The 21,963-nt window shown below is 36.3% G+C and overlaps 1 protein-coding gene across 1 annotated transcript; it reads right to left on the reverse strand.

Annotated features, from left to right (window-relative positions):
- Positions 1–18,256: 18,256 nt before the first annotated feature.
- Positions 18,257–19,992, reverse strand: LOC127149759 (uncharacterized). Its single transcript, XM_051085631.1, has 2 exons — positions 19,297–19,992; positions 18,257–19,015 (listed from the first exon to the last, which is right to left on the reverse strand). The coding sequence occupies exons 1-2, from the start codon at positions 19,990–19,992 to the stop codon at positions 18,257–18,259; spliced, it is 1,455 nt and encodes a 484-aa protein (XP_050941588.1).
- Between the last annotated feature and the right edge of the window lie 1,971 nt (positions 19,993–21,963).

Here is a 21,963-nt window from a genome sequence, read left to right on the forward strand (position 1 = left end):
CATTCTCCTCTTTCGCGCCACTTCCCTCTAAACCGAATGTTGCCCATGCATCTGTTCCTGGTGATGTTTCTACTGCACCTGAAGTAAGAACTAATGTTCATAGTGATGAAAATGAGTTGGATCCTCCAAATCCTAACATTCATTCTAAAGAAGTTCCTGCTGATGTTGATAATAACCCAATTGTTCCATCTGCTTCTCCTGAAATCCCTGTTGCACTACAGCCATGAGAAAATTTCAACAGAATTGGCATAATATAACTACCAAAACTGGCAAAAAAAAGATTCCTCCTAATATTCCATCTGTTCCAATCGATGAAATCTCCTTTCATCACGAGGAGATTGTTCAACGCTGGAAGTTTGTGGTTCAGCGGAGGTTAGCAGATGAGGTAAATGTTTCCGACAAACATCGATCCTACATGAGTATTATGAATCTTATTGAAAGGACAAGATTATCCAAAACTATTTCAAATGTCGGTCCATTTTATCCCTAGCTTATTAAGGAGTTTATAGTCTACTTGCCTAATGAATTTAATGATCTTAGTAGCCCGGATCATCAGATGGTTCATATTAGAGGTTTCAAATTTGTAATTTCTCCTGCTGTGATTAACGGTTTTCTAGGAAATGTTGTTGATCTTGATTGTTCTCTGTCAACCCCTTCAATTGAAATTTTGGCTTCTATTTTATCTGGTGGGATTCGGTCTTCATGGCCTGTCAATGGCATACCATCAGTTGCTCTTAGTGTTAAATATGCCATCCTGCATAAGGTAGGTATTGCTAATTGGTTCCCATCTTCTCATGCCTCTAGTGTATCTGCTGCCTTGGGGACTTTCTTGTATCAAATTTGTAATGACAACAAGATAGATACAGGTGCTTTTATACATAATCAGCTTTTAAGGCATGTTGGTTCGTTTGGGGTCAAGATTCTAATTGCTCTCCCACGCTTTTTCTCTAGTCTGTTCCTTCATTTGAATGTTGTTGTGATAACTACATTTGATGCTCCTAGACATGATCCTAAAACATTATCCCCCAGCTACAAACTTTTTTAGAGTAGTCATGTACCTGATATTTATCATAATGTGCATCCTTCTCGCGAACCGTGCATTTTCAATACAAGTGACTGGGATGAGTCTGTTCAAGGCTTCTTTGTTAATCGCGAGTTGGCATCCAGAATAGTTAATTCACTTACCGCTGAATCTCGAGCTTTGTCTAATTCTATCAATTTTTTATCTGAACAACGGCTGGAAGTTGATTCTCTTATTCGTCATTTAAAGTCTTTTGCACCGTCCACTAGTCGAAGGGATAATGGTTCTAACTTAATTTGTTTTTTGGTTCAAAGGGGGAGTAGCAGCGGGTGATGTTGTGACTGTGGGATGTAATGTTTGTGTTGCTAATGTGTTTTGGTTGAATTTTTGATGTTCTATTTTTAGTAAAAGTTTCCTCTAGTTTTTACTTTTGATTGATCTTTTGTAAGAAAGAAGGAAGACAGAAGTAGTTGTCCCTATTAACTACTGATTTGTGTTGTTTGGAAATTTTCTATGTTTGAAATGGTGATTCAGTTTGATTAAGTGATGGAAGCATGTGATGATAGATAATGTCCATGCGATTTTTGTTATGGCATGTTAAAAACTATTTGTATCAAAAGATGGTTCTATGGAAGCTTTGTCTTGAACCAGAAAAGAAATTTCTTTTAGACAAAAAGGGGAGTTTGTTAAAGATTTTGTCTAAAAGATATTATTAGATTATTCTTTAAAAGATAAGATAACTAAAGGATAAAAAGATTCTCCTCGATTTTAGAAATCTTGCTAATTATCTTTAAAGAAACAAGATTTATGCATATAGATCTTATATGTATAAATAGGGCTTTCGAAGATAGGGTGCGTGTGTGGAAAATATTAAAAAGATTATTTACGGCAGAAGGTCTTTGAAGAACCATTTGCAGAAGCTACAGAAACGAAAAAGTAATATGATCTTATGTCTATAAGATCATCATATTGATCCAAGTTGAGATTGTCGATGAGTAGTGAAAAGGACGAGACAGTGGTCTATGTGGTCACAGTAATCTTTAGAAGTATATAAAGATATTGTCGAAGATATTCACTCATGCATTTAGGGGGAGCCTGAAGTCAGACATCATGGAGGAGAGTAACTCATGCATTCAAGGTGAGCCTGGAGTCTGAAGCTAATACGCATGTTATTTAGTCATATAGTTGAACCTAGTTTATATATGGTATCGATGTATATTGACTTAAGTGAATATTAATAAAATTACTCATTAGGGTTGTGCGCAGCTCCCCAGACGTAGACAACTCTAGCTATTACAACGGTCATTATCTTTTGTATTAACTGAAGATTTAATTGATTATCTCACATTGTTTTTTCAGTGAACATTTATAAAATGTACATATATTTATGCAGATGCTTGTATGCATCAAGTTCAGATGAGAATATATGACAGATTCATTAGTTTGTACATTTTTATTGACTAAATTTTATATGCTAAATTATTAAAAAAAATGTTCTTCAATATCGTACTTTGTGTCAAAAATATATTATTTCAGAAACAAAAACTAAAGAGATAACAAATTAAAAAAAAAAAAAGAAAAAAGAAAAAAAAAGAAAGAGAGAGTTGAATTTGCTGATGAAGGCTGGCCTTCAAGCCACACCTTCAAAAATCAAAAGTTATAAGCATGGACACAAACTCATGTGCAACGTTATTACTTCTACAATTGACCCAAAGAATATTAGGAAATAAATCAATATTTTCCAAATATCTTCCCATAATTCAACTCCTAATTGTAAATTAATTATCATTATTTTTTACCATATTTATCTCATTGTATTTGTATAAATATTTACATCTATCAATGAAAATAATTAAATAATTCAATACGATTTCTTTTACTATCTTTTTAGAGTATCAGAGCTTTTCTCAAACTAAATTTTTTTCTACATATATCTCCACTGAAACTCCTACCAATTCCATTCCCACAGAGGCATCACCACAAAATCAACTTGTTCCTACTTCCACCCTCTTCTTACTATCCAATATTTGCAAACCTCGTACCGCTTCATCTGGACTCCACAAACTATGTCCTATGGAAGTACCAAGTTTCTTTCATTCTCAAAGCTCATTTCCTTTTTGGCCACATTGACGATTCCCTTCCTTGTCCTCTAAAATTCTTACTTTCACCGGCTGCTGGAACTACCCACGAAACCAATCTCGAGTATCTTCAATGGCTCTCCCGTGACCAAGCCCTCATCACCCTCATAAATGGAACTTTATCATCTTCTGCTCTTGCTCATGTCGTTGGCTCAACCTCCTCTAAATCATTATGATTCTCTCTAGATAAGAGATATTCTTCCAATAACAGAGCCAACATTCTAGACCTCAGATCTGCACTTTATACCATAAAGAAAAATTCGTCTAAAACTATTGAGCAATGCACTTATCAAATAAAAGCACTCGTTGATAAGCTCGCCACCGCCTCTGTTTCTCTAGAGGAAGAAATCTTAGTTCATACCTTAAAAGGTCTACTGTAGCTTTCAATACCTTTTGCACATCAATTAGAACTCAAAACGGTACTATTTTCCTTTAAAAACTTCACACCTTACTCATCTCAGAAGAATCCACCATAGCAAAATCATCCGCCATTGAAGCTAACTCTACCGCCATGGCAGCCGCACAACATTTTCCCTCATCTCATGAAAGCCATAAAAGAGAAAGAAAAAATGGTAACATTGAAAACCCTAATTTTTACTCCCAAAATAATTCTATTTTTTGTGGGTTATTAGGAAATGGGTCGAGTTCAATCACTCTTGGACACTCTACTTACAGATCTAATTCTTCTTACGGTTTGCGTGCAAGTGGTGCAAACTTTTCATAGCCCAAGGCCCAACAACATTTACTTTAGCCCAAATCGTCGAGCCTTCAATTTCTCTCTAGCCAACTTATCTTGTTGGCTTATTGGGCCTACTCCCACACATGGGCCCATTTTTTGCCATGAAAATAATTCTGGAGTTAGACACATATTTTGTCAAATATGCAAAAAACAAGGACATAGAGCTCTTGATTGCTACAACCGCATGAATTTCTCCTATAAAGGCGAACATCCACCCTCTCAATTAGTGGCAATGACGATAAACTCTATGAATTCTCAATCTTCTGAAAATACTAATAATTTTCAGTTATCTAACAATAGATGTAACATTTATATGACAAATGAGTTGGAAAATCTCAATCTATCCAACAATTATAATGGTAAGGAAACTGTTACATTAGGAAATGACCAACATTTAAATATTCAAAATACAGGCAGTGGTAAACTCTCAAATCCTTCCCATACCTTTAATCTTTCCAATATACTTCATGCTCCACAACTTGCTGCAAATTTATTGTCTGTTCATAAATTTTGTCTTAATAATAATTGTATTTTCATTTTTTATGTTGACTGGTTCCTTATTCAGGTTAAAGTCACCGGCCGAACTCTATATACTGATAAAAGCATCAATAGTCTCTACTTTATTCCCAGTATTTCTACTCTATCCACATCTACCATGCATTCAAAAATTTTAAATTTTCATGAAAAACAAGAGAATTTATCATTATGACTTTTTTGTTTGGGTCATCTGCTCCAAAGATTTTTAGTTCAATTTTATCTTGCATTGGTCTATCTATGCCTTCTTCTCTTTCTACTTGCAATTGCACTAGTTGTCTAAAAGCAAAAATGAAAAAAATTACCTTTTCCTATGTCTTTATCTACTTCTCTTACACCACTTGCACTTGTTCACAATGATGTATGGGGAACCTTCTCCAATAATCTCTTCTAATAGAAATCGATATTATGTTAGTTTTATTGACAATTTTAGCAAATTTACTTGGCTCTTTCCTATTGCTTATAAATCAGATGTTTCTTCTATTGTTCAAGAATTTGTTCCTTTTATTGAAAATCAACTATCTCAAAAAATGAAAGTTTTTTAATCCAAAGGTATTTCTCACCAAAATCCATGTCCTTATACTCCTAAACAAAACGACATTACAGAACATAAACTTCGTCACTTTGTTAAAACTGCAATGTCTTTAATTTTTCATTCCTCTGTTCCTCTTGAATTTTGACCTTATGCCTTTTCTACTGCAGCTTTTCTTATTAATTGAATGCCTTCACCCTCTCTTCACATGTTGTCACCATTTGTAAAGCTTTTTGGTGTTACTTCTGATTGGCATCAATTGAAAGTTTTTGGATGTGCATGATATCCTCTTCTAAAACCCTACACCAAACACAAACTTGAACTCGAAACCACAACACATATTTGTAGGCTATCCTCAAAATTTTAAAGGTTATATTTGTAATAATTCATTAACCAAACAAACTATTGTTTCATGACATGTTATCTTTCATGAAACTATTTTTTCCCTTTACCCAATCCTCTCCTTCTTCTCCATCTAACACTCCATCCATTTCTGATCCCAGGTTACTACTCACATTACTCAACCTTCCACATCCTAAATCCTCAAACTTTGTCTTCATACAATCTCTCACTTCTAACCCCCCCCACTGTTGACAATACTTGCTCACTTTTTATGGATACTAATGCCCCTCGTCAGTCTTTACATGTTTCATCTATTGTTGGTACAGAAAATGAGATAGATGTTTCGACCACCAACGCACCATCTGTACCTACTCCTCGTAACACTCATGCCATACAAAATAAGAAAAAATAAAAAAAAATTAAACCAAAGGCCTTCCATATCACAACAGCTCTCCCAACTCTCATATTCTACACTGAAGCTTCCAAGTATCCTGAATATTGTTGGTTGTATATGGGTTTTTCGTACAAAATATAATCCTGATGGCTTAGTTGCTTGTCACAAAGCACATCTAGTTGCTAAAGGTTATCGCCAAGTACCAGGTTTTCGATGAAACTTTTAGTCTTGTTGTCAAGAAACCTACTGTACAAATTATTCTTGCTCTTATCGCTCAATACAATTGGTCCTTGACACAATTAGATGTCAAAAATGCCTTTCTTCATGGTGTTCTTCAGGAAACAGTATACATATCTCAACCTACTGGTTTCAAAGACAAAACATGTCCAAACCATGTGTGTCTTCTATACAAGAGTTTTTAAGACCTCAAACAGGCCCCTCATGCTTGGTTTGAACGTTTTACCTCTTATTTATTTACTCTAGGTTTTGTTACCTCTAACATTGATCCCTCTTTATTCATTTGATTAGTCAGATCTTCTCTCACTTACTATTGTATTAGATAAAATCATTGCCACTGGCCCAAACTTTTCCTATATCTCTATTCTAAAAAATCAATTGACACTTGAATTTAAAATATCTGATCTTGGTTTCTTAAAGTACTTTCTTGGTCTTGTAATACATTCCTCCCCTAATGGCATATTTATCAATCAAGCTAAATATCTTAATGATCTTCTTCACACATCAGGAATTGATCTCTATAAAATCTTGTACCATACCAATGTCTACTTCTCTTGACCTCTATACCACTACACCACCTTTTAATGATCCATCTCTATACCACAAACTAGTTGGTTCCTTGCAATATCTTACATTTACTCGCCCTGATGTTGTCTTCTCTGTAAATCGTGCCAGCCAATTCATGCACAAGCCAATTGTCATTCACTTCTCGGCAGTCAAACATATCCTTCGCTATTTATGTCGTACTCCAACCCTTGGAAAAAAATTTCGCAAAGGTTCATTCTCTCTTCAAACCTTTTGTGACTCTAATTTGGCAGTGATACTTTTGATAAACACTTCACCTCAAGATTCATTGTCTTCCTCAGCTCTAATCCAATCTCCTGGTCTTCTAAGAAGCTACCTACAGTCTCTCATTCTTCCACAGAAGTAGAATATCATTCTGTCGCCACTACTATTACCGATCTTTATTAGATTCGACAGCTTCTCTATGATCTCCGTGTTCCTCTCAAAACCACACCAACACTATGGTGTGATAATGCTTTTGCTGTCTCTCTGGCTCGTAATCTTATTTTCCATGCAAAAACCAAATACATTGAAATTGATTATCATTTTGTTCGGGAAAAAGTTCTTCGCAAAGACATCTCCGTTCGTCACATCTCTTTCGACAAACAACTTGCTGATATACTTACAGTCTCCAACATTTCTTCATCTTCACAACAAACTACTGACTTAACCTGAGTCATTTGTTTGAGGAAGAATATTAGAAAATAAATCAAGATCTCCCAAATATCCTCCCATAATTCAACCTCTAATGGTAAATTAATTGTCATTATTTTTTACTATATTTATCTCATTGTATTTGTAAAAATATTTACATCTATAAATGAAAATAATTAAGCAATTCAATACAATTTCTTTTACAATCTTTTTAAAGGAAACCAAAAACACTACCGAGTACCATAATCTTGAATGATATCAACAACATCTTGAATCTCATACGCATATCTAGTAATACCAACCAAGACTCCAAAGGATTTTTAAATTAGTTTCAACCCACAATAGCCAAATACTAGCTTCAAAAGCTTTAGATAAACCATGAAACATAGCAATGACTTGTGCAAGCTCAATAGAACTCATCATGGAGAAATGCTACTACATAGTAAGCATCACCTCACCATTAAACTTTAATAAAGAATTCAAAAATACTCTTGCGATTAGTTCAGTGTGAAAATCGTTAGTATCTTATTTTTAAAAAATATATACCTTTGAACTTTTAATAAAGTTAAAAAATACCCTTAAAACTAAAAATATATATCTTACTCAAGGAACCTTAACTTCTCTTCTTGATTTACTAAATCACATATCAATTAGACTAAATCAAGTTTACTAAATCACAAATCTTAACTACTCAATCACATATCAATTATACTAAACCAAGAAGAGAAGTTAAGCTTCATTGAGTAAGTATAATTGATATGTGATTGTTGACTTATTTCTATATGATTGTCATTTGATTGTTATTTTATTGTGATATATGACTTATATAAGATTGCCAAATGATCTTTTATCATTAGATACTAAGTGTATTTGATTGTCAATGTGATTGGTATCTCATTACCATATGTTTGTTATCATATATTGTCATATTTGATGTCATGTAATTACTATGAGATTTATATCCAATTTCTATTTGACTATCATCATTAATATATTATGATTACCATGTGATTGCTATGAGATTGGTACATTGTTTTTTGTTTTGATGCAACTATAACAATATATTGTTTTTAGTGTTTTCATAGCATATCAATATATTGTTTTGGCAATTTTTATTATATCATATATCAATCAATTAGCAATCAAACAACAATCAAATAGCAATTGATATCATGGAGTATCATTATTGTAGAAACTAGCAAGTATGTATGTCAAAGAATAAAAGGTAATTAGATGACAACCAGAAGGCAATTATCAAGCAATATATAAAAAACTACTAACTAATGGACAAAAAATGTAATCAAATGATAACCAGAAGGTAATCTAATGGATATCAAAAGATTAACCAATTGAACAAAAAAAAAAATAATCATACAACAATTAGATATCAACAATACAATAATTGGATAAGAATCAATATCATGAACAATTAATATCAGATAGTAATGAAAAAAAACCAATTATTTAGCAACAAGTATATCATTGACAATAAATATTAGATCGTAGATAACAACCATCAAATAACAATTAGTATCATTGTTAATAAAATAACAACCAATATCAAATAGCAATAAAACAACAATTAGATAACAAATATTCAATATCATTATCGATCATATAACAATCGATACAGTAAATAGCAATTAAATAGTAATTAGATAACAAACAATATCATTGAAAACTTATTTCAAATATTAATAAAACAACAATCAGATAAAAATCAGTATCATTAATAATTAGTATTAGATAACAAAATTAGTATCATTTACCACTAGTATCATATAATAATTAGATAACAATTTGTATAATTGACTATATATTACAATGAAATATTAAGTATCAATCAAACAACAATTATTATCATTAACAGCGAGATAGCACTCCAACAATAAATAGCTAGAAATTAATATCATTGCCAATTATACGATAATCATCAGAAGACAATCAGATAAGAAACAATGAACAATCAGATATAATTGGCATCTTTAACAGTGAGGGACATCTTGATCATTCATGCTTTTTAATTGTGTTGGGCTTAAGGATTTTGCTATTCTTGTAAAATCATATAACATTGTCTATTGGCTTAATTTTAGCAAGTGACCCTTTTTATAATTAACTTTAATTATTTTTTCCTTGTCCCCTCTCCATTCTCTTTCCTATTCAATAGCAAATAGTCACAGGTTGCCTTTTTTTTTTTTTTTATTCTCCATTCTTTCCCATATTCAAGAGAAAAAACGATATAGAGTGCATCTTTATTTTCATATTTTAAATATGGGGCAAGAAGAAGAAAGAAGAAAGATGAAAGAGAAAAAATAAAATGATTAATTGGGCAAGGTGCAATACCTCTGTATAATTTTGTATGCTATAATATTGCCACGCCATTATCCAAAAGGTTAAAGATTCAATTCTCCGATTAAAAATGTGATCGTACTTCTAAAAAGTATATTTTTCCTTTTATGATATAGTTGAGATATATTTCAACGAAAGTCCAAACAAAACTTAGAATTTAGAATCGTATTTCCAAAATTTTAAGAAACATGATGATTATTTTTTTCTTTTTTTCTTTTTGTCAATTTCATTAAAGTCAGAGGTGGTGTTGTTTATTATTCTATTATTCTATTTTCCTTTCTTTTTTTTCTAACTACCAAAATTCAACAACTGCTCCCATCTTGGGCTGAATTGTCCAATTGTCGTCTAATTCAAATTTCAATTCTTAAAAGGTTAGATATTTTGGAGATTAAGTTGATCCCATGACTCTTAACATGTTATTCTGGGCTAATTATTAGATGACAAAATGAGCTTAAGCTTTAATACACACCTTTAACTAATCCAACTGAAATATTTCTTTTTTTTTTTTTGAAAAAAACACCAATTTAAAATAGCTTAAATACATGTGATTAACTATGTAGTTCTTTCTCAAAATATGTTATGGTCATGTTCAATGCAATTCCTAATAAAGAATTGACTATTCTAATTATTATAGTGGATTAATATTGGTTGTATGAGTTTAAGTAATGCACCTATAGTACAAACACACATCGAATACGTCATGGCTTTCTGGTACGGATGGATATTAAATATGTGGGTTTTAAATCTTTTGGATAATTAGTGTTTAAAACTTAAATATTTGTGTTTTATTTACCCAAATTTATATATAAAATGAAAAATTATTTAATTAAATGTAAAAAATAACGAAAGATTAGCCATCAAATAGCCTTACAACATCGCTCGACACTATGTGGTGAAAATCCTCGATAGTGTCAAGACGTTAGGTAGTTTTTCAAGTTCTTCCTTCCAACGTTGTAGTGTTAGGACTTAGAGAGGTGTTTCAACGATTTTCTCCTTCTTTGATATGGTTGGTGTCTTAGGGCTCCAAATGACCTTTTTAATGTCTATTATTTCACTCTCATACTTGACTTTACCTATTAGATGCTCCAGGCATACAAAAGTATAAAATAAACATATTACACAACATAATGAACTTAGATTAAGATCAGCGAGATAGCAAATTTAAGGTGCTACCCGTCATTCTTATTCATGGCCATGAATATATATAATAGTTAATAAGGAAAATTACATTTTTAGTCCCCTAATTTGAATGATCATGTGTTTTTGATCCTTGAGTTTTAAAAATGTATCTTTGGTTTATAAGAATAAACTCATTTGGTTCATAGGTCTCCAAAACATATCTTTTTAGTTCATGAGTTTTCAAAATAGATTTAAAAGATCCTAGAAAGTATTTTCGGTTTGATTTTTTAAATATTATTATGTGATATTTAAAATTAGAAAAAAATAGTTTTAGAGAATATATGATTTTTAGAAATTATTCTTCTAAATTAAATTGTCTTATAATTAATTATTTAAAACAAAAGTATACAGTTATTTAAGAGACTATTTAAATTTATTTTTAAAAATTTGGGGACTAAAAAGGTAAATTTTCAAAACTCAAGGACCAAATGATCGATTCTTATAAACCTGAGAACTAGATGTTAGACCTATTCAAATAATAATACGTATACCTATTGTATGTGTTATGTACATGTGGATTATATTAATAATTTATCACATTGAGTTAATTATTTTATTGACACTTATTATGTGATCTATTTAATTAAGCGTATACTAAATAGGTAGAATATCATTCTAGATTGATTTGGGTTTAACAGAAACTCTAATTGAACTAGAGATATTGATTTGAAAAAGTTATGAGATAATCAATATAATCTTTAGTTAATTCTAAAGTAATTGACTGTTGTAATAGCTAAAGAGACAACAGAAGTAAATAAGACAGAGAGCTTTGACAACCCAGTTCGATAAATACCACCTACGTCTGGGGAGCTGCGTGTCAAAGGCATACTTGTCCAAGGTATTATTTACCTATGACCGTATGCCCGAATACCCCTAAATCGCTTTATCTTTATGTCTTGAAAGTAGTCTAGGTTAATTCTTTCGTTTTCGTGTCACCGAGTCATAGTGTGACATTTCGACTTTTTCATATGCAAGTCTGCTAAGGCAAAAAGTCTCAATATGTACTATAGGGGGCACATGAGTAGTCGCACCCCTGCCGAGCCTTGTCGCACTCTTTGCAAACTAAGCCTTTTCTTTGCAACTGACAGTCTTCAATGCTCACTTTTATGATGTTTCAACAATTTATTTTCTCTCTCACGTTTTATAAAACCATTTTCTCAAGAACGTGAAGGGAGGCTACGTCATATCGCGAGTTTGTCCGCAGATTCCAAATTTCGAACGACAGACTTGTTGATCGAGCTAAACAAGTGCCGCACAATCGTGTTTGAGAAGTTGCGATTGTGACAAGTGGTATCAGAGCCAAATCGGCTAATTGACGATAAGACCGAAATATGTCGTCTACGAATCCATCGGGCAAGGCCCAAAGAGACCGACTAGTAGAGTTGGAGGAGCAGATGCTCTACCTAATCGAAGTTCCCGACTCCATCCGCTTCTTGGAGTCCCGTCTTGAAGAGATGCGGTAGCTGGTCGTGTCGAAGGATTATCCATACAAGAGTTGTTGGCAAGAGTCGACACTCTAGAGGGAACTGTTGGAAGAACTGGTAGCCACAAACGTGGGTACAGTTCGATGGGCTCTGTTGCCCATATTGAGGAGCGTGTCCAGGAGCTAGATAGCTCTCAGAAGACACTGTTGGAGATGATAAACGGCATGTTAGAGAATTTTCGAGCTACCTTCGATGTCGTCAGAAATGAAATCGTAGATGTGAATACGTGATTGAGCCTCACAATGCGAGCAATGGTAAACCAAGCTCCCGCTGGGGGATCCATTCCGGTTAGTAAAGTGAAGATCCCGGAACCAAAGCCCTTTTGTGGGGCAAGAGACGCGAAGGCCTTAGAAAACTATATCTTTGACCTGGAGCAGTACTTCAGGACCACGAACACGGTTACAGAGGAAGCCAAAGTTACGTTGGTGATGATGCATCTGTCTGAGGATGCCAAATTATAGTGGAGGTCCCGATTTGTTGACATGCAAGAGCGACGTTGCACGATAGATACTTGGGACGCTTTGAAGAGAGAACTTCGGTCACAATTCTTCCCCGAAAATGTTGAGATCTTGGCTCGACGGAAGTTACGCGAGCTGAAACACACCTGTAGTATTCGGGAGTATGTGAAACATTTTGTGGGGCTGATGTTGGATATACGCGATATGTCCGAGAAAGAAAAAGTTTTCTGTTTTGTCGAAGGATTAAAGCCGTGGGCAAAGACAAAGCTATATGAACAAAGAGTTCAAGACCTCACATCAGCGTACGCTGCGGCCGAGCGACTGTTTGATCTATCTAATGACTCTCAGGATGCGAGACGTCACCCAAGTTCCTCATCTGGGGGAAATAGGAACGACCACCCAAGTTCTCCCAAAACTGCGGGACGGGACAAACGCTTTAATGGAGATCGTAGGCCCCATCAATCGAATACTGGAAACTCCTGGCGAGGATCAAGTAACCAGAATGTGTCCAATCTTCCTCTCAATTGTTTCATATGTAAGGGACCACACTTGGCCAGGGAATGCCCGAACAAAACTGCTTTCAATGTATTTCAGGCATCTTTAGCCTCAGATTCAGACAACCGACTAAGTCAAACCGAGAGGGAAGTAAACCAGACAGAAGAAGTTGATAACCCTCGAATGGGGACCTTGAAATTTTTGTCCTCTCTCCAGAAGAAGGTGGGGGAGACGAACACACCAGTGGAAAGGGGCCTAATGTACGATGACACCTGGATCAACCAGAAGCCAACCAAAAGTACTATGGTTGATTCCCGTGCCACCCACAATTTCATAACAGAAGTTGAAGCTAAGCGTTTGAATCTCCGTTGGGAGAAGGATGCAGGAGGAATGAAAGCCGTGAATTCTGATGTCCTACCTATCATCGGACTAGTGAAACGAACGATGATAAGGTTGGGAGGATGGAGTGGCCTTGTGGACTTTGTAGTAGTAAAAGTGGATGACTTTGATATGGTACTGGGAATAGAGTTCCTACTCGAACATCAGGTAATCCCAATGCCTTTGACCAAATGCTTGGTGATCACTGGATCTACCCCCTCTGTTGTACATACTGACCTACGCCAGCTAGATGGGTTGAAAATGATTTCGGCCATGCAATTAAAGAAGTTTCTCTCTCGAGACGAACCAACGTTTATGACCATCCCACTCAATTCGTCAGAGAACTCAGGGGAGACAGTCCCTAAGGAGATTATGTGTGTGTTAGAGAAGTATCGTGATGTGATGCCCGATAGTTTGCCCAAGTCTTTGCCACCTCAAAGAATGATTGATCATAAGATCGAGTTAGTACCAGGGGCAAAACTGCCTGCAAAGAATGCTTATCGTATGGCGCCTCCGGAGTTAGCTGAACTTCGGAAACAGTTAGATGAGTTATTGAATGCAGGGTTCATTACGCCTGCAAAAACTCTGCATGGGGCCCCAATTCTTTTCCAGAAGAAGAAGGATGGAAGTTGACGATTGTGCATCGATTATCGTGCCTTGAATAAGCTCACGGTTTGCATCAAGTACTCACTTCCCATAATTACTGACTTGTTTGATCGCTTACATGGGGGGAAGTATTTTTCAAAGTTGGACTTGCAATCGGGATACTACCAAGTGAGAATTGCAGAGAGATGAGCCGAAAACAACCTGTGTCACCCGATATGGTGCGTTCGAATTCCTCGTAATGCCATTTGGTCTGACCAATGCCCCTGCAACCTTCTATACGTTGATGAACCAGGTCTTCCACGAATATCTCGACAAATTCGTAGTAGTCTACCTGGATGATATAGTGGTCTATAGTACGACCATGGAGGAACATAAAGACCACCTGCAAAAGGTTTTTCAGAAATTGAAGGAGAATCAACTGTATGTCAAAAGAGAAAAATGTTCTTTTGCACAAGAGCGGATAAACTTCTTGGGCCATGTGATAGAGTGTGGCCGAATTGGGATGGAAGAAGGGAAGATTGCTGCGATACGCGACTGGGCAGTGCTGAAATTAGTCTCGAAGTTACGCTCCTTCCTCGAGTTGGCAAATTACTACCGTCGATTTGTCGAGGGATTCTACAAACGAGCAAGCCCGTTGATCGAACTACTAAAAAAGACGTTCACTAGATTTGGGATCCCGAGTGTCAAGCCGCCTTCGACGGCCTAAAATAAGCCATGATAGAGGGGCCAATTTTGGGGATTGCGGATGTGACCAAACCTTTCGAGGTTGAGACAGATGCGTCTAATTATGCGTTGCAGGGTGTGCTCCTGCAGAATGGGCACCTAATCGCATACGAAAGTTGAAAGCTGAATGCAGCCGAAAAGAGATATACCGTGTCCGAAAAAGAAATGCTTGCAGTAGTACATTGTTTGAGGGCCTGGAGACAATACCTACTAGGTTCGTCATTTGTAGTGAAGACGGACAATAGTGCAACCTGCCACTTTTTTACCCAGCTAAAGTTAACTTCGAAGCAAGCAAGATGGCAGGAATTTCTGGTCGAGTTTGACTTCGAATTTGAACAAAAGAAGTGGTCAAGCAACCAGGCTGTTGATGCCCTAAGTCGGAAACAAGAACATGCAGTCATATGCCTGTTAGCTCACCTCCGAGGGAGTGAGATTGGTGGGTCGGTTAGAGACACCTTGAGAGAGTTCCTACAGAAAGATCATGTCGCTCAGAATGTCATGAATTTAGTGAAGGCGGGCAAAACATGACATTTTTGTGTCGAGGAAGACTTGTTAGTCACAAAGGGAAATCGGTTATATGTTCCTAGAGCAGGGGACTTAAAGAAGAAATTGTTGTATGAGTGTCATGACACTCTATGGGCTGGCCATCCCGAATGGCAGCGGATGTACGTCTTGCTGAAGGAGGGCTACTTTTGGACGAATATGAGAGATGATGTCATGTAGTACACTAAGACGTGTCTCATCTACCAACAGGATAAAGTAGAGAAAGCGAAGGTTGTTGGACTTCTTAACCTTCTACCGATTCCAACAAGACCTTGGGAGAGTGTTTCTATGGACTTTATCACCCATCTTCCTAAGGTAGGCGACTTTAAAGCCATCTTAGTCATCATTGATCGTTTTTCAAAGTACGCCACTTTCATCCCTACCACCCAGCAGTGTTCAGCCGAAATGACAGCTCAATTGTTCTTTAAGCATGTTGTTAAGTTGTGAGGAGTCCAGAAAAGTATAGTGAGTGACAGGGATAGTAGATTCATTGGCTCCTTCTGAACGGAGTTATTTTCCTTCTTGGGGACAAGTCTAAACATATTCTCAAGCTACCACCCCCAGACTGACGGCCAGACTGAGCGATTCAACAGCATGCTCGAGGAATACTTGCACCATTTTGTAAACACAAGGCAAGAGAATTGGGTCTAGCTATTGGACGTAGCCCAATTCTGTTTCAACGCTCAGACAAGTTCATCTATAGGGAGAAGCCCGTTTGAGATTGTTTCTGGGAGGCAACTAGTACTACCACACCTTGTTGATCATCCCTATGCAGGGAAGAACCCTCAAGCCCTCAATTTCATGAAGGAGTGGAAACAGACAAACGACATCGCCTGAGCGTACTTAGAAAAGGCATCGAAGCAGATGAAGAAGTGGGCAGATAAGAAGCGACGACCTCTTGAGTTTCGGGCGGGAGACCAGGTACTCATCAAACTACGACTAGAGCAAATTAGGTTTCGAGGATGCAAAGACCAATGTCTCATCAGGAAGTACGAAGGACCATGTGAAGTGCTGAAAAAGGTAGGAAATACTTCTTACAGAGTAGCATTACCCACATGGATAAAAATATACCCAGTAATTCATGTAAGTAACCTGAAACCCTACCATCAAAACACTGAAGACCTGCAGCGGAATGTCGTAGCTCGCCCAATTATCGACCTTAGTCAGAAGGAATACAAAGATGTTGAAGAAATTATGGCCGAGCGAGTAAGAAGGGGCAGAAGACCCACACGAAGGATCCACGAGTATCTGATAAAGTGGAAGAACCTTCCTGTGGAGGAAACCAGTTGGGAACGTGTCGAAGATCTTGAAGCGTGGAAGCAGAAGATAGAAGATTTCAAGTTTCGCCAGTTGACGGGGATGTCAACCGTTTAGGTGGGGGAGAATGTCAAAGGCATACTTGTCCAAGGTATTATTTACCTATGGCCGTATGGCCGAATACCCCTCAATCGCTTTATCTTTATGTCTTAAAAGTAGTCTAGGTTAATTCTTTCATTTTCGTGTTGCCGAGCCACAGTGTGACATTTCAGCTTTTCCATCTGTAAGTCTGCCAAGGCCAAAAATCTCAATATGTACTATAGGGGGTACATGAGTAGTCACACCCCTGCCGAGCCTTGTCGCACTCTTTGCAAACTAAGCATTTTCTTTGCAACTGACAATCTTCAATGCTCACTTTTATGATGTTTTCAACAATTTATTTTCTCTCTCACGTTTTATAAAATCATTTTCTCAAGAAAGTGAAGGGAGGCTACGTCATACCGCAAGTTTGTCCGCGGATTCTGAATTTTGAACGGCTGACTTGTTGATCGAGCTAAACAAGTGTCGCACAATCGTGTTTGAGGAGTTACGATTGTGACACTGCGCACAGCTTAGATGAGTAATATTATTAAGATTCACAATAGTCAATATACATCAATACAATAAGTGACAATCTACTCAAGTATATGACTATCTTAAAGTACTCAATAACTTAAGAATTCAGGCTCCCCTTGAACATATGAGTGAATCTTCTGGAAGCTGCATGACTTCATACTCCCTTTGAGTTCAACCTAATCTCTTAATCATTACTTCTTTCGTATTACTCATCATTAATTTTATCACAGTTCAACACATTGAGATCACAGATAGTTACTCGTACTACCTTCTTTCGTTCATAGCTCTACAACAATATTTTCGACTATCAGCATGAAACGTCTTTCTACATTCGTCAGTAGTACCAGTTCACACAAGTTTCGTAGTATATATATATATATATATATATATATATATATATATATATATATATATATATATATATATCTTCAAGAATAATCTCAAAAGGATATTTTCAAAAGATTCCTAAAATAAATGAAGATCTTTTATCTTTTTGAAATTACGTCATTCATTAAATAAAAGATAATCTCGTTATTTTTTTTTTTTTTTGACAAAGTTCCAACAAACTCCCTCTTTTGTCAAAAAGAGGATATTTCTTTTCAAGTTCAAGTCAATGCTTCTTAGAAACTTCTCAGAGTGCAACAATTAGCAAATGGCCATTTTTTAACCATATATCAACACACCGGATCAACTTATTCATCTAGAAAAAAAATATCCATAAACTTCTGATGATCATCATTTCATTTATTTAATTCATAGCAGTAAAAAGTCAACAATAAACAATCTACGATCATATAAACTCGTACGAACTCCTTACATTCTTTAAAAAGAAAACAAAAAGAAACAACTTCAAAATATCTTCAAACTCTCAACAAAAATAAACTTCAAAACATCATCAAAACTTCACAACTTCAATAGAAACAGAATCATAAACAGCTTTAGGATATCAACCCGCTATAACTACTCCTGCACCTTAACTTCATAACTTCTCCCCCTTTGAACTGAAAAGAAACACTACTTCTGATCTAGAACATCAGTACTAGAGGAAGGAATAAGTGTCTTCAGGTGTTGAACAAGCAAATCAACCTCCAATCTTCTATCAAGCAGCAGATTTATAGATGTAGAAAGAGCTCGACACTCAACTGTAAGAGTATTAATTATCCTAGAGGCTAAGTCACGATGAACAAAGAATCCTTCAACATTCTCATCTACATCATTAATGTCAAACATACGTGAGTTCCTAGAGGGTCTCATATCATGTTTTATGTCAGGAACATAACTTCCTTGAAATAGCATGTAGCTTAATGACAATGTCTTTGGGTCAGGACCAGGAGCATCATTTGGGGTTAGGATATCATCATTCAGATAAACCAGAAGACTTGAGAAGAAACGAGGCAGAGGAATAGGAATCTTAACACCAAACGTTCCCACATGTCTCAAAAGCTGATTATATATAAAGAGACTAGCATCCACAGAATCATCTTTGCAGATTTGATAAAGAAAAGTCTCTAAAGCAACAGAAACACTGGAAGCATGTGAGGAGGAAAACCAGTTAGCACTGCCAATTTCATGAAGAATGACGTATTTGATACTTAGTGAGACAGCTGAAATCCCATTTACAGGCCATATAGACAGGGCTCCTCCAGACACTACAGAAGCCAAAACATCATTGGATGGATGTAAAGGAGTATAGCCAGATTCCACAGTGTCTCCCAAGAATCTATTGATCACAGCAGGAGAAATCTTAAATTTCAAGCCTCGAATATGCACCGTCTAGTAATCAGAACTGCTAGGATTGTTCAATTATGAAGGCAAATTTACTATAAATTCTCTTATCAGCTAAGGATAAAATGGGCCTACATCAACAATCAAGTCCATAACACTAAAGTAGGAATGATGTTTTTCAGACACATTCACCTCATCTGCAATACGCCTCTACACTACATACTTCCACCTTTACACACTTTCTTCGAGATGAAATGAGATTCCATCAATGGAGACAGATGGAATATTCAGTGGAATTTTCTTTCTCCCAGTTTTCGTAGTAATGTTACAACACTTTGTTGTGATTTCTTCCCTTTTGGTCTCTGTTCAACGCAAGGTTGTTCAAATTCAGTTTGAGGAGCATTCACATTAGGTTCAACATCATCAGGAGCACTATTATCAATTGGTTCAACATGGTCATCAACATTTTCATTAGGGTTCTCATCAACATTATCAGCAATGTTCCTATCAACATTATCAACAATGTTCTCACCTACATTATCAGTAGACTGACCCACTAGATTAGGCTTCAGAATAGATGGTTGGACATCAACAGATGAACTGGTCCGAACAGGAGACCTAACTGGTGGAGAATGATTGGAATGTCCAGTGTCTTCATTTGTACTAGAGGGCTGACCAGGTGTTGGAACAAATATATCTTTAGAGGAAGAACTACCATCAAAGTGAACTGAAGTAATAGGAGCATCAGCAACTGTGGACTCATCTTTAGAAAATAAACCCTTCTTTAACAACCTAGCTAGTGGAACATCATCTCTTTCATCCGAATCCATTTTAGACATATGAGACTCAAAGACAACTGATTCAGTTTTGACATTCTCAAGAGCAATACCAGCATCATTATCATCATGCATAGACAAATTTGGGCAATCAAAAGGATGTACCTGATTCTTTTCAGATGGCAAACAATAGGGTCTTCGAATGGGAGTGCTTTCAAATAGACGATCCCTTATTCGAACGGCATGCATGTTGGTTCGTGTAACAACCCAACTCTTTATACTGAGCTGAGATCATCACTACTCAAAAAAGAAAAGAAAATTTCTTAAATTAAATTGAAAGGTAAAACAAATATTCATGGTCAAAACTTCAAATACTCATTTAAAATCATAAATAAATAGAAATAAATATCAAAATAACAAAATCCTAGTTCGGGCCATATATAGTTTTAAAGAGTAATAATGAAAGTATAAGAAATACTAAAATCAAACTAAAATCATAATGGCGAAAGCAAAACATTCTCTATGGCATGCCACGGTCACTTCTTGTCATTCGCCAGCTTTCCTCTACCTCTCCCTTTACCCTTACCTGAAAAATTAAACATAAGAGAGTGAGTATAAAAATATACTCAGTAAGGGACCTACTACTAGTCTCGCTTGGTGACTATTAACTTCCTATTAGAGTCCTGTAAAGTGGTAACCTTAATTGGCACGTTCTCGAACATGTGCAATCTGTGATCCCGTAGAAACATCTCTGGTCTTTAGTGAACCCAAAGGAACACCTAGGATAAAACTGGTCTTCAATGAACATAAGGAACACCTAGGACAAACTGGTCTTTAGTGAATCTCGAAAGAAACACTAAGACAATCAGACCGTGAGTGACCCCATCGAGCCACTCGTAAACATATCATCTCATACTAAATTGGTGATTCCGTTAGATTGCACAGTCATAAAAAGGTGGTGATCCCGAGGGACACCCATATGGGTATGACTCTAATAGAAAAATCTAATAGTACACCATATCCATAGCATGTAGCATAACATAACATCATCATAAACATGACATGAGTATTAATTGAAACATTCTTAATCATGAGATTAATACTTCATGCATAAGCATCAACATCATCAAATATCATCGTCATAAACATAACTCAGTCGAATCTATCAGTCATCATAACATAGACTAGTCATGACTATCAATCATCATAAACATAAATACATTATGCATATTAGCTACATCAATGCATAATGGAAAAGTTATATGCAAGCTCTTACTTCAACTCGAAGGTCTAGTAACACTATCTCTTACCTGGAGATTAGCTTAATTCACAGAAATACACTCCTGACAGCAAAAATCAAGCTTCCCCAGAAAATCCTAAACAATAAGGATAAAAATACTAAGATGATATAACTAAATTTGCAGTTAACTTAGGATCCAAAAATCTAGTTAATTCAACTTACCCAAAGTTGATGTCAGATCCAACTCAATCTTAATTTAGGACACGTTCCACAGCTTACTTCCAATTGATCTAACCAGTCTCTTAAGAAAAATAATTCAATTTAACCCAAAATTAAATTATTTAGGGTAAAAAATAAATCTTTGTTAAGCATGCCAAAAACCCAATCAACTAATGAAAACTTACCAAAATAGGTGGAAAAAAGGACCAAAAATTAAGACTGACGGCTCAAAAATGGCTTAGCTAAGGAGAATCGGCTAGGCGGCTCGACTGTTGAAAAGAGGGTAGCTCGGACGAACTTGGCTCGGCTAAGGAAACGCGGCTGAAGATAGCTCAGGTGAGGATGTGCACGGCTAACGAAGTTGTATGGACGACTAACGGGGTCGGGTAAACGACTCAGTTATAGACACCTTGATGCGAAGAACAGTATGCGGCTTCACTTACGCAAGGACGCGGCTGCTACGGGCAACCTGTGCGGCTCGGGTGGACGTGGACGAACAATTGACGGACGACTGCCGACGAGGTGGAAAACAGACGGTCGATTGATGGATGATTGTGAAATGCGGCAGCAATGATGTTTCGTGAACGACGGAAACGGGGATGAAGACAGACAGCTGACGAAGACGGCTCGGGTGTTTGCGGCTAAAGACTCACGGATCTCAGCGATGACTCGAATGACAGCCAACGAATGGAGATGGGTGACAACGACGGCGGATTGATGAAAGTTTGAGATTAGGGTTTTTAGGGCTTGCTTAAGGAAAG

This window comes from Cucumis melo, chromosome 6 (assembly GCF_025177605.1).
Source record: "Cucumis melo cultivar AY chromosome 6, USDA_Cmelo_AY_1.0, whole genome shotgun sequence".
NCBI classification, from domain to species: domain Eukaryota; kingdom Viridiplantae; phylum Streptophyta; class Magnoliopsida; order Cucurbitales; family Cucurbitaceae; genus Cucumis; species Cucumis melo.